Here is an 11,214-nt window from a genome sequence, read left to right on the forward strand (position 1 = left end):
TGTTGTGACGGAGTTGGCGAAATATCGTTATGTAGTGGATGGATGAAGGGAGAAGGACGGCTAAATGACGGATAATTCGGTCCCCTTTCTCTTTTTCGACGTTCGAACAATGCTCAATCAGAGGGTGAGCCCTGACATCATTAAGTGTCAAAATTCGTTGATCATGATGTATTGGTGAAATGATGATCATAATGATCATCGGGGAGGTGGTAATTAGTCGATTGGTAATTAGTACTGACCTGCAGAGCTGGGAATGGTAGCGTGAGGGCTCATGAATCCGCCAAGCTTCGCGCTGTGATGGTACGAGCTCATGAACAACTCGCTCTGGTACTTGTAGCTGCCTGGGTCACTGGTAGCCGGCTGCGTGGCTGCTGCCAATCCTTGAAAATCAAACTTGTACGCGTACCTCTTTCCATGGACTTTGGTCATTATGTTCTTGTCGTAGTAGTACCTATGGAACAACAGAGAACAGAACGAAAATAGGGGATGAGAAATTGGCTTATGAGATCAAAAAAAAAATACACACACATTGTAACAGTTGTTGATTGAAATAGTAAAAGGGAACGAGATAAAAAAAATACGCACATACACACACAGAACACATAACTCGTCCTATTGCAATCCAATTCGCCGGCAAATGGCATTTGCTACATTGGCCAGGGGATCAGAGGTTTTCTGGCTGGAAGGGACGAGGGTGGAACGGTGCACCGTTTCGTTTGGCCGATCGCTCTCTCTCTCCCTGAAAATAGCGAAGGGCGCAATCCCAGTCTGTTCATTTGCGGCAATTAGCGGCCGATAGCGGATAACGCAGTTAGCAGGGCCATTTTTCCCCATTTCTCATCGCGACGTGATTGTTTTACAAATGAAAAATTATTTTCGGATTCCGTCCAATATTGATCGAACGTTGCATAAAAATAAAAAAATAACTGGTAGGTCTCGTGCGATCGGAACTTTAAAGCGGAAAGATAAAACGACTTTATAATTACTATACGAATCGATAGAGATATGCCTCTCCATTGGTGAGCGATATGGATGGAGATATATAATATGAAGCCGAAATAGCTCAGTTGGGAGAGCGTTAGACTGAAGATCTAAAGGTCCCTGGTTCGATCCCTGGTTTCGGCAATTTCTTTTGTTATTAGAAGATCTGGAGATACACATCTTGTTATCTTTGATGCTATTACTTTCCGGAAGTGCAACTGTCAGAAATTGAGATATATCCGGCCGAAATAGCTCAGTTGGGAGAGCGTTAGACTGAAGATCTAAAGGTCCCTGGTTCGATCCCTGGTTTCGGCAATTGCTTTTGATACTAGAAGATCTCGAAATACATATCTTGTTATCTTTGATGCTCTTACTTTCCGGAAATGCAAATGTCAAAAATTGAGATATATCCGGCCGAAATAGCTCAGTTGGGAGAGCGTTAGACTGAAGATCTAAAGGTCCCTGGTTCGATCCCTGGTTTCGGCAATTCCTTTTGTTATTAGAAGATCCAGAGATACATATCTTGCGAACTGTGTTGCTGTGACTTTCCGGAAATGCAACTGTCAAAACTTGAGACATATTCGACTTAAATGATGGACTTTATTTCAATTGGAAATATGATATGCAATAAAGAATATACGAAAAGTGTTAAATTCCAAACACTTACTTATTGTCGGAGCACACAAACATTTAAAGTTTCGAAGAGTATTGCATAATAGGGATAATGGGACAATGCTAGTAATCTTGAAGAACGGTTTCAAGTTTGAATGGACGCAACTTCTTGGTGTGTGCTCGAAGAATGGAGAGAGTTCGGATGCGCGACGTCTCGATCCAACAAGTCCATTAGATCCCTGGGAGAAGGCTTCGATGTGAACCGTCGCCTCAGTCCCCACCGCTTCACCGACCCCAAGCCGGAACCCAGGGGGGATGAAGAAAGTCTGTTGCATGGGATGCGATGGAAAGACGGACATACAATTTCCGGATCGGGCTGCAGATATAATTGCGAAATCAATAAGAACGGCGACGGCGGAATCCGGAGGATGTGGCAGTCTCCGGCACACTCAGGGCCCGGAACTCGCCGCCGGACTTTACCACCGGACACGCTAATATGCTTCGGCCCACAATACACCGGCCCTTATATACATACATACACACACACTCATATATACATGCATGCAGATGTCCGAAACAAACGGCCCGTAAATGTTTAATATGTTAATAACGTTGCCCTACGATTTACATACGGGCATTCCAACCCTCAAGTCCGGAGCAAGCTTTGTTTATCATTACCACCTACACCTAAATAGGTCATCACTGTAAAGTACAGTTCAATTATCCATAATAACCTTAATAACATTTCTGTCTTATTTTAGATGACTTTTTTCAATAGGTCATAAAATCCTAATACATATTTCAATCAACTTATAGTATTCTAATTTAAACTTGGTATGTTCTTGAAGAATGAACAATTGAATAATTGTGTCTTACCTCAGAGCTCTTGAGAGTTTATCGTAATTCATGTTGGGCTTGGACTTCCTTTCGCCCCATCTGCGTGCGACTTCGTCGGGATCGGTGAGCTTGAATTCACCGTTCGTGCCTTCCCATGTGATGCACGCTGCATTCGAGGAGTCGCTCAGCAATTCCAAGAGGAACTGCCACAGCTGTATCTGCCCGGAGCCTGGAAACACACACAATTTCAACAATAACAACAACGGCGAAAGCAACAGCAAAAATTTGACTTTCAAATGTGGCTCGACATGTAAATGCGCGGAAGGAAACGAACGCATGTTCTGCCATGATTTAGTCGCATGCACCTGGATCCCTGACACATGCTAATAGTAATTTACATAAAAACACTTATTACCCCCCCGTCCGGCTAATATGAATAAATATTACTCTATTATTAGTACAGATAGTGTTCACCCCCGCTTTTCGTCGGACCACGAACCGCCTCACTAATTGAAACGCCGATTTAATAATAATGCCCGAGGGGCTCGTGCTTCGAAAACTCCGTTTCCCGCAATTCTTTTACACCTGGATCCTGATTTGAATAATCAATGTCTAAATGACTACATTTTCGAAGAACACTCAATATCCATATAATATTCCACACACTAATTGTATCTGCCATTACCATACACATCATACCTTCAGAATTTACTATATCCTAAAATGAATGCTTATTCTTATAATTAGCAATTAATTAAACTAAATTTATATTATATCGTTTATTTTTATTGAATTATTGATAATTATAAATATTTTTTTTATAAATTCAGTTTTATGTCTTAGCACCAATTAGATAGAAATCTCCTAAAAATAGCGTGAACAACGCATACGAAAAATCGTACTTGTTAGATAAGAATTTTTATAAATTACTACATCAATTTGGTTTCGTGTATAAATAATCGTGTGCATTATTTACATTTTAATCTTTTCGTTGAATTTAATCCAATTTATGTATAATTTTATTTTCATTAATGATAGAATTTTCGAATATAGTTTATAATCAGTATTAGGTAGTGTTGTGTCCAACCGTTATTATTACAATTATTATTGTTAATATAGTGTCTCTTAGTCGCCATAATAAATATATACATCATCATAAAGGTAGTTTTCATCGAGACCAGCTACTGAAAGAACATCGCTCATATTTTCAACCAGACGCAGAATTGGCAAAATCCGTATAAGAGCAGTCTTATCAAAATCGTGCTTACTCCTCAAACTCCCACCCCTTGCTTAGTTAACTTTATACGTAGAGTAAGGATTTGTAATTAGTCTTAGGAAGAACGCTAAACAATCAACTACTGGGTGAAGAACCACAATAAAGCAAACACTTTGAAGAATATTTTAATAATAAACCAAAAGTAAAATTCGTTCAATTCATTATTTACCAAACCTAAGGCTCCACAACAGACAACAGAAGAAGATATCCCACAGTGTCCAGAAAACCATCCCTGGGACACGACATTAGACTTACGTAATAAATTTCCAAGTTTTATTATCTTTAACTTTCTTTTTAGACTATTTTCAGATTAATATCGAATGCTTCCTTTCTGCGCTAATTTTAACGTATTTAATTTCCACGAAATGACTTCCATCGAGCTAAATGAATCTCGGTGATTACCTAATGACGTGATAAGCAAACGACGTCCTTTATACGGTTGATAATTCTCCGGAACGGCAGAAGGGAATTAGGAGAAAGTCCTCGATTAAGTTTCCGTTCTGCGCTCGAAGTGGGCCGATTTGGGGAAAAACAATCGCATGCGAAGCGAGAATCAAATAACCAAATATGTCAGGTAATTTAGCATGACGCAACGCCGAGCCACGTGGCTGCAGGTCACGACTTTAGCCTACGTTCTTTTACCAATCGCTTGAGTTCGAGGGGGTTCCCCGTGTGAAACAAACGAAAAACATAGGAAACGGAATCGAAGCCACCCCTCGAAAACAAAACAAAAAAAAAAGAAGAAAACTACTAAACAGGGTCAGAAAGCTATCATTAAACGGACATTAGCTACTAAAATAATGATTTAGTGCGGCTAAGGTTTGCGAGCGGATTTCGTTTTTATTATTTTAGTTACGTTCCGATTTTAATTTCTCGCTCAGCCCCAAACGCTGACGCCGCCGCCTCCCTCCGCCTGTAAATCTGTCGGCCACACCCTCGCATTTTGACCCCTACTGAAATATTCATTATGAGTAATAAGTCACCGACGTCGGTGGGATAATTTTATTTACATTAGTAAATACACATTACCGATGCGATTCAAATTAGGGTGCAAATACGTAACGGATTTTTATTGCCCCCAATGTTTCATTCGAACGCAATTAACGCCGAGTTCGAGTTCGTCCAACGTTCTTACATTATTTAACATCAACTGATTCATTCTATTATTTAACTGTCATCTAAATTCTTAGAAAACATAGCAAACAGAAAATGTAATTGAAATTTATATAAACTTTGTATGGTGTAGTAATTGTTAATCTGCAAATTTTGGTAAAAATTAAGTAACGTTAAATTAAATCTCGAAATGTCTTCGTATTTTAGTAAATTTTTCAAAAAGTACAAAAGTTAGTACAAATATTGAAGATGGTAATTGAAGCTGAATAACTGAGGAATAAGTCGAATATGAATTAACGCCGAGTTCGAGTTCGTCCAACGTTCTTACATTATTTAACATCAACTGATTCATTCTATTATTTAACTGTCATCTAAATTCTTAGAAAACATAGCAAACAGAAAATGTAATTGAAATTTATATAAACTTTGTATGGTGTAGTAATTGTTAATCTGTAAATTTTGGTAAAAATTAAGTAACGTTAAATTAAATCTTGAAAAAGCAATGTCTTCGCATTTTAGTAAATTTTTCAAAAAGTACAAAAGTTAGTACAAATATTGAAGATGGTAATTGAAGCTGAATAACTGAGGAATAAGTCGAATATGAAGAAACGTTAAATTAATCCTCAAAAAAAAAAACATTGGCTTTACAATAAAGATGGTAATTGTAGGTGAATAATTGAATTTTAAGCTAGTTAGTTGTATTTCGCTGTAAAATTTCTTGTATCTACATTCTGAATTAATATTGATCTTCGTTTTATAAATAATTCGATCTAAATAATATTCAAACTCGCCATTATTTTCTCTCAGCGATAAGATTTTCAATTTAAAATGCATTTTAATAATGAAGAAAAATTTAAATCCGCGCATTATCGACTGGCCAAGTTTATGGTTCAGAGATTAATAACCTGAGATTGCTATTTCGAAAAACGATTTGCGGTGTGTGTACAAGAAAAGGGTTGGCTCCGTCGCTTTATTCAATACAAACTAAAAATTCCAATTTTAATATGTATATGTGTAATTATATTATATATACATATAATATAAATCGTTTTCTTTTTTGTTACTCTCGGCAAGTTTTCTTATCATCGGTTACTATTAGCTACCATTTCGATGCTATAAGAGGTTTCGTGATTCAATTTTAATGCGGCGCTGTTTTTAATGCGATTTAAATTATCGAAGGGTGGTTCTCCTGCTGCCGTCGTTGCAAGGGTCGTGCCGCGGGGGCGGTTGATCATAATCTCGCGATCTGTTCTCGCGATAACCGCAGAAAGTAATCGTGGGAAGTGTAGACTAATTATAGCGAGTCCAGGTTGAGAAATATTGAAATCCTTTGTTTATCGCACTTTGCGTTACGCATATTCAGGTTGTCTGCGTTTGATTATTTAGTTTCTAAAATGAAATCAGTATTGATATTTACCTGAACTAGCTAGTCTGCTGCTCGTCGGTCCAAACATCTGGTAAGGATCTGTAAATAAATGGACAGCAATTAGATACAATTGCAAAGTGGATTGCAAATAGGAATTGAAATTGTTGAGCAGGAAATCAGGCTCTCATCTGAAGAACGTTCTTTTTGCCGGTGTTTGGCGAAGGGGTGTAATTTAATTTGCGAACGGAGTAATGAACACACGGCGTGTGTTTCGTCCACTCGTCCACTCATTCATTCAATAAAGGATCCAGTGTGTGGCGAATAAAAGTAATTAGGTGCTTTGGGTCAATCAAAGACACCCGGAGGGTAGATTTCGTATGGCGAATGGGGGGTGGTTACGGGCGCGCGAGAAAAAACCCTTTCTACCACTTCAATTTGCCGCGAGACGAGAGCCCTTTAGACCGACGTTCGTTCACTATTTAGATGCAGACGTGATACAAACAGGGGGTGCAAAAGAAAAAGAAAGAAGCGAGGAGAAAGAAAGTGTTTAGTGCTTTTGTTCCGGGGCTTCTATTAAACGCAATCAAGAAACTAGCGCTCCAATCCCCTACACAACTCGGATGGACATAATTCCTTTCGTTTTTTTTTTTGTAATTTTTTTTTTACCCATTTCCAGCCGTAAACATGTTATGTTTACGATGGTAACACGGCCATTTTCTTTCAACTTTCTCTCATTAAACCGGAACACGCGAAGCTCAGAACCAATCGTTACTATTATTACCATCACCGTTGATTTTCGGCTGCAGGTTTTTCAAATGGTCATGCAAGTATGTTGGGGTTGGGGTGGGTTGTTTGTGTAAATATTTGCGGACGACGGGTGCTTTATTTGCGGAGGCCCGAGGCGGCTAATGCATGTGACCTTGCTGTGCAAACATCGATGATTTGCCGAATATTCCCTTATGATCGAACGCGCAAACATCGTAAGCCTTGACCCATCGTCATTGTCGCTAGCTACCATTGCTTTTATCATCTGGGACGAACGTCGCGTGCTCACGCCAATCCAAGACGATTCTTCGAGATAAGTCTTTCGATGTCATGCTTTACCTTGATTTTAATAACCCTGGCTTAATCTCACCCTCGAGGGATAAAACCAACCTCCCTTATGTTTCGTTCCTTGGGGACGTTCGACCCAGGGGTCCAATAACTCGACGATTGATTCAATAATTACCTCCCTCTTTCTCTCACCCTATTCGAGGCACAAGTCTTTTCGTCGGCAATCATTCTTTCATTACGTCGCATCGATCCGTTCGTCTCGAATTTCGTGCAAAGACAAATTCTCACTCTCTCTCGTGGACTTCGATTTCTTCAGATCTGATCAGATATTCTGCACAGTGGCTGACGGTGTAATGTAATATGTTTGACGTCTCGGCTTGTTGTTCACCCCTTGTATTAGGGGTTGAGCTGTCATGCGGTGGCGCCTTGGAGCCAACCGTGCGAGACGGCCACACTTCATCCACCCTGCCACACACATTCTACACAATAAATCGCAGACTATACCACCAACCAGTGCACACTCGTCGTCGCACATCAGATAAAGGACACGATCCTTTATTTTACTTTTTTATTCGTTTTACGGTTATATTTTTCAGACGCACGTACAAGTTGAAAAATAGAATACAACAAAAAAACAAATAACATCAAACGAAAAAGAAGTAGATTTGTTGTATAATATATCTCACACGAGCTATCAGATAGCAATAGACTTATTGTTGTCTTTCATACTATATTTATAAATTAACTTTGATATAAACTTTTTTCATGTATTTTTTCAACATATTTCATTTAATGATACTTGCCTCTCTAGGAAAATCTCTACATCATAGTTAATACATCTCTAGATCTTCTATTATTAAAAGTAATTGCCGAAACCAGGGATCGAACCAGGGACCTTTAGATCTTCAGTCTAACGCTCTCCCAACTGAGCTATTTCGGCCGGATATATCTCAATTTCTGACAGTTGCACTTCCGGAAGTAACAGCATCAAAGTTAACAAGATGTGTATCTCCAGATCTTCTAGTATCAAAACTAATTGCCGAAACCAGGGATCGAACCAGGGACCTTTAGATCTTCAGTCTAACGCTCTCCCAACTGAGCTATTTCGGCCAGATATATCTCAATTTTTGACATTTGCATTTCCGGAAAGTTACAGCATCAAAGATAACAAGATATGTATCTCGAGATCTTTTAGTATCAAAACTAATTGCCGAAACCAGGGATCGAACCAGGGACCTTTAGATCTTCAGTCTAACGCTCTCCCAACTGAGCTATTTCGGCCGGATATATCTCAATTTTTGACAGTTGCATTTCCGGAAAGTACAGCATTAAGTTCGCACAATTTGTATCTCTAGATCTTCTAATAACAAAAGGAATTGCCGAAACCAGGGATCGAACCAGGGACCTTTAGATCTTCAGTCTAACGCTCTCCCAACTGAGCTATTTCGGCCGGATATATCTCAATTTCTGACAGTTGCACTTCCGGAAAGTAACAGCATCAAAGATAACAAAATTTGTATCTCCAGATCTTCTAGTATCAAAACTAATTGCCGAAACCAGGGATCGAACCAGGGACCTTTAGATCTTCAGTCTAACGCTCTCCCAACTGAGCTATTTCGGCCGGATATATCTCAATTTCTGACAGTTGCACTTCCGGAAAGTACAGCATCAAAGATAACAAGAATTTGTATCTCTAGATCTTCTAGTATCAAAAGTAATTGCCGAAACCAGGGATCGAACCAGGGACCTTTAGATCTTCAGTCTAACGCTCTCCCAACTGAGCTATTTCGGCCAGATATATCTCAATTTTTGACAGTTGCATTTCCGGAAAGTAACAGCCTCACAGTTCGCAAGATATGTATCTCTAGATCTTCTAATAACAAAAGGAATTGCCGAAACCAGGGATCGAACCAGGGACCTTTAGATCTTCAGTCTAACGCTCTCCCAACTGAGCTATTTCGGCTTATAAATATATCTCCATTTATTCCTCTTACGAACTAAGTTTTTTTTTTTTTAATTTTTAGGATCAAACATAGAATTATAAAATACTTGCCTGGTTGACGTAAATGTCCATGTGGATCTAATGATGCTTTTGTCATTCCGGATAAACTGTTTGTACCATAACCTAGAACAAAGACACAAAATGTATAGAATGATTTAAAATATAAATAAAATACAAATAGAAAACTAGTCATACTAAATAAAGTAGAAACGAAATAGGAATATAAAGGGAAAACAAGGGTTTGGAAGTCAAATGGCTTTTATTTTGCTGATCGGTGATTGTGCTGGGGCGACGGCATTTGCTTCAGCGGGTTTAGTTTCCACGGCTCACTTGTACCGTGTGTTTGAGTGTCCGGTGATGCGGAAACCGACACGGGAATCCTTTCCGCAGGATCAATTCCATCCTCTCTCGCATCGCTATCATCGAGATGAGATATATATATATATATATATATATATGCTTAGGAGGGAAAAGTAAAATGAAAATAAATAAAATCTAATCGTGGATTGAAGAAGCTCCCCGGTATTGTTTTGTAAATGTTATGTGATTGCCCCATTATGATAATACCTAGCCCGATGGGTATGTAGGAGGGATGATGAGGCATGTTTTGAGGGGTTAATGCGTTGGAGGGAGGTTTCCTTTGATCTATAGTGTTACAATCACGGCAAAATTTGTGTGAGCCGCGTGAATAACAATCGGATTGCGTGCTCGGAAAGCAGAACGGCAGCTAAACATGCGCTCGCACCTCCAGTCAAAACCTTGTTCCATCCAGCAGAGTTGGGGGAGGCGGAGAAAGGGTGGAAATGTAAAAAAAAGTGTAGAGAAAGATAGAGAGATTGTGTGTGTGTGTGAGAGAGAGAGAAAGAAAGAGGGAGAAAGAAGTGTCTCCTCCACCCCTAGCGATATTATTTTGGAAGCACATACACACACATAATACTGTCAAGTTAAAATTATCTTAACAGCATGATTGACATCCCCATTGAATATTAGTAAATGAAAACGCGGAATATGAACGATCGTTTAATGGAATTCTCCTGTTATCCGATTTTGGGATACGTTCGTCGTTATCTACGTATGTTCGGAGCGCGCGTGGATTGGAACCCTCCGGACAACAATGCAAAACCTAAAAACCAAAGCCAAAAGCGCGAATCTGACACGTCTATCGGACGACGTTTTCCCCGATCCGATCCACCCATTGTCTGTCCTTCCACCGAAAGCGGAAAGCAACAAAAAAAAAATCCGGAAAATTTGCAAATGCAAAGACGGAGGAGGAGTGGTTGTCGGCGGAGGCGCGGGGTTCAGGCGGAGCAGTTAATCCTGGACCAGTTGATTGGGTTCCCGGAAGAGGAAAGAGTCCTTCCTTCCCGGACTCCCGGACCGAATGTCCTTTTCCGATTCCGCGTCCTATCGTCGACACGCTTCAATGGTTCCCATTATTATTTTTCTCCCGTTCCCTTCCTTCGCTTCTTTCCTTTCATTTCGTTTCCTCGCTCCAGTTATTTCATTTTTTTTTATTTTACTTCTTTTTCTAATGGATTTGCTTTATTTTAAAGGCACTTCCCTCCCAAAGATTCGAACGGAATTACAATTATTGGCGATCTGCATTCATCCTGCTCCTTTTTAATTTTACAATTTTCTTTTTTTTTGTTTCCTTTCTTCGGGTAGAATTAAATTTACAATTTTAAATCGTATTCAATAATACTATGAATTAAATTATATATTTATATTCATGTTTATATCCTCGAGAACTTTTAAATCGACAAGAAATCTATATAAAACCATTATATAAAATACATTGATAGATATACAATATATACATTTTGAAGTCATAACTGATAACTATTTCGTTCCGATATATCTCAATTTTTAAAATTTACACTTTTGGTAAGTTAAACCATCATTGATAATAAGATTTATATCTCTATATCTTCTAATATCAAAAGTAATTGCCGAAACCAGGGATCGAACCAGGGA

At 39.0% G+C, this 11,214-nt stretch overlaps 1 protein-coding gene and 10 non-coding genes across 11 annotated transcripts in view; 3 read left to right on the plus strand and 8 right to left on the minus strand.

The window, feature by feature from the left end:
• The window catches only part of LOC108564630 (DNA-binding protein D-ETS-3), an 11,281-nt gene extending 1,911 nt beyond the window's left edge, over positions 1-9,370 (minus strand). The window contains exons 1-4 of the mRNA XM_017923727.1: positions 9,292-9,370; positions 6,237-6,284; positions 2,470-2,659; positions 240-451 (exon numbers count right to left, since the gene is read on the minus strand). Coding sequence (XP_017779216.1) covers positions 240-451; positions 2,470-2,659; positions 6,237-6,284; positions 9,292-9,337 — 496 coding nt within the window. The 5' untranslated portion in view covers positions 9,338-9,370. The remainder of the gene's footprint in view (positions 1-239; positions 452-2,469; positions 2,660-6,236; positions 6,285-9,291) is intronic.
• Trnaf-gaa lies at positions 1,053-1,125 on the plus strand. The gene has a single exon. It is a non-coding gene; the product is annotated as a tRNA-Phe (tRNA).
• On the plus strand, positions 1,224-1,296 carry Trnaf-gaa. The gene has a single exon. It is a non-coding gene; the product is annotated as a tRNA-Phe (tRNA).
• On the plus strand, positions 1,395-1,467 carry Trnaf-gaa. The gene has a single exon. It is a non-coding gene; the product is annotated as a tRNA-Phe (tRNA).
• Positions 8,106-8,178, minus strand: Trnaf-gaa. The gene has a single exon. It is a non-coding gene; the product is annotated as a tRNA-Phe (tRNA).
• Positions 8,276-8,348, minus strand: Trnaf-gaa. The gene has a single exon. It is a non-coding gene; the product is annotated as a tRNA-Phe (tRNA).
• Trnaf-gaa lies at positions 8,447-8,519 on the minus strand. The gene has a single exon. It is a non-coding gene; the product is annotated as a tRNA-Phe (tRNA).
• Trnaf-gaa lies at positions 8,616-8,688 on the minus strand. The gene has a single exon. It is a non-coding gene; the product is annotated as a tRNA-Phe (tRNA).
• Positions 8,787-8,859, minus strand: Trnaf-gaa. Its single transcript has one exon. It is a non-coding gene; the product is annotated as a tRNA-Phe (tRNA).
• Positions 8,958-9,030, minus strand: Trnaf-gaa. Its single transcript has one exon. It is a non-coding gene; the product is annotated as a tRNA-Phe (tRNA).
• Trnaf-gaa lies at positions 9,129-9,201 on the minus strand. The gene has a single exon. It is a non-coding gene; the product is annotated as a tRNA-Phe (tRNA).
• Positions 9,371-11,214: the final 1,844 nt, after the last annotated feature.

The sequence above is a fragment of the Nicrophorus vespilloides genome, unplaced genomic scaffold (genome assembly GCF_001412225.1).
Source record: "Nicrophorus vespilloides isolate i.1.1-1 unplaced genomic scaffold, Nicve_v1.0, whole genome shotgun sequence".
Lineage (NCBI taxonomy): Eukaryota > Metazoa > Arthropoda > Insecta > Coleoptera > Silphidae > Nicrophorus > Nicrophorus vespilloides.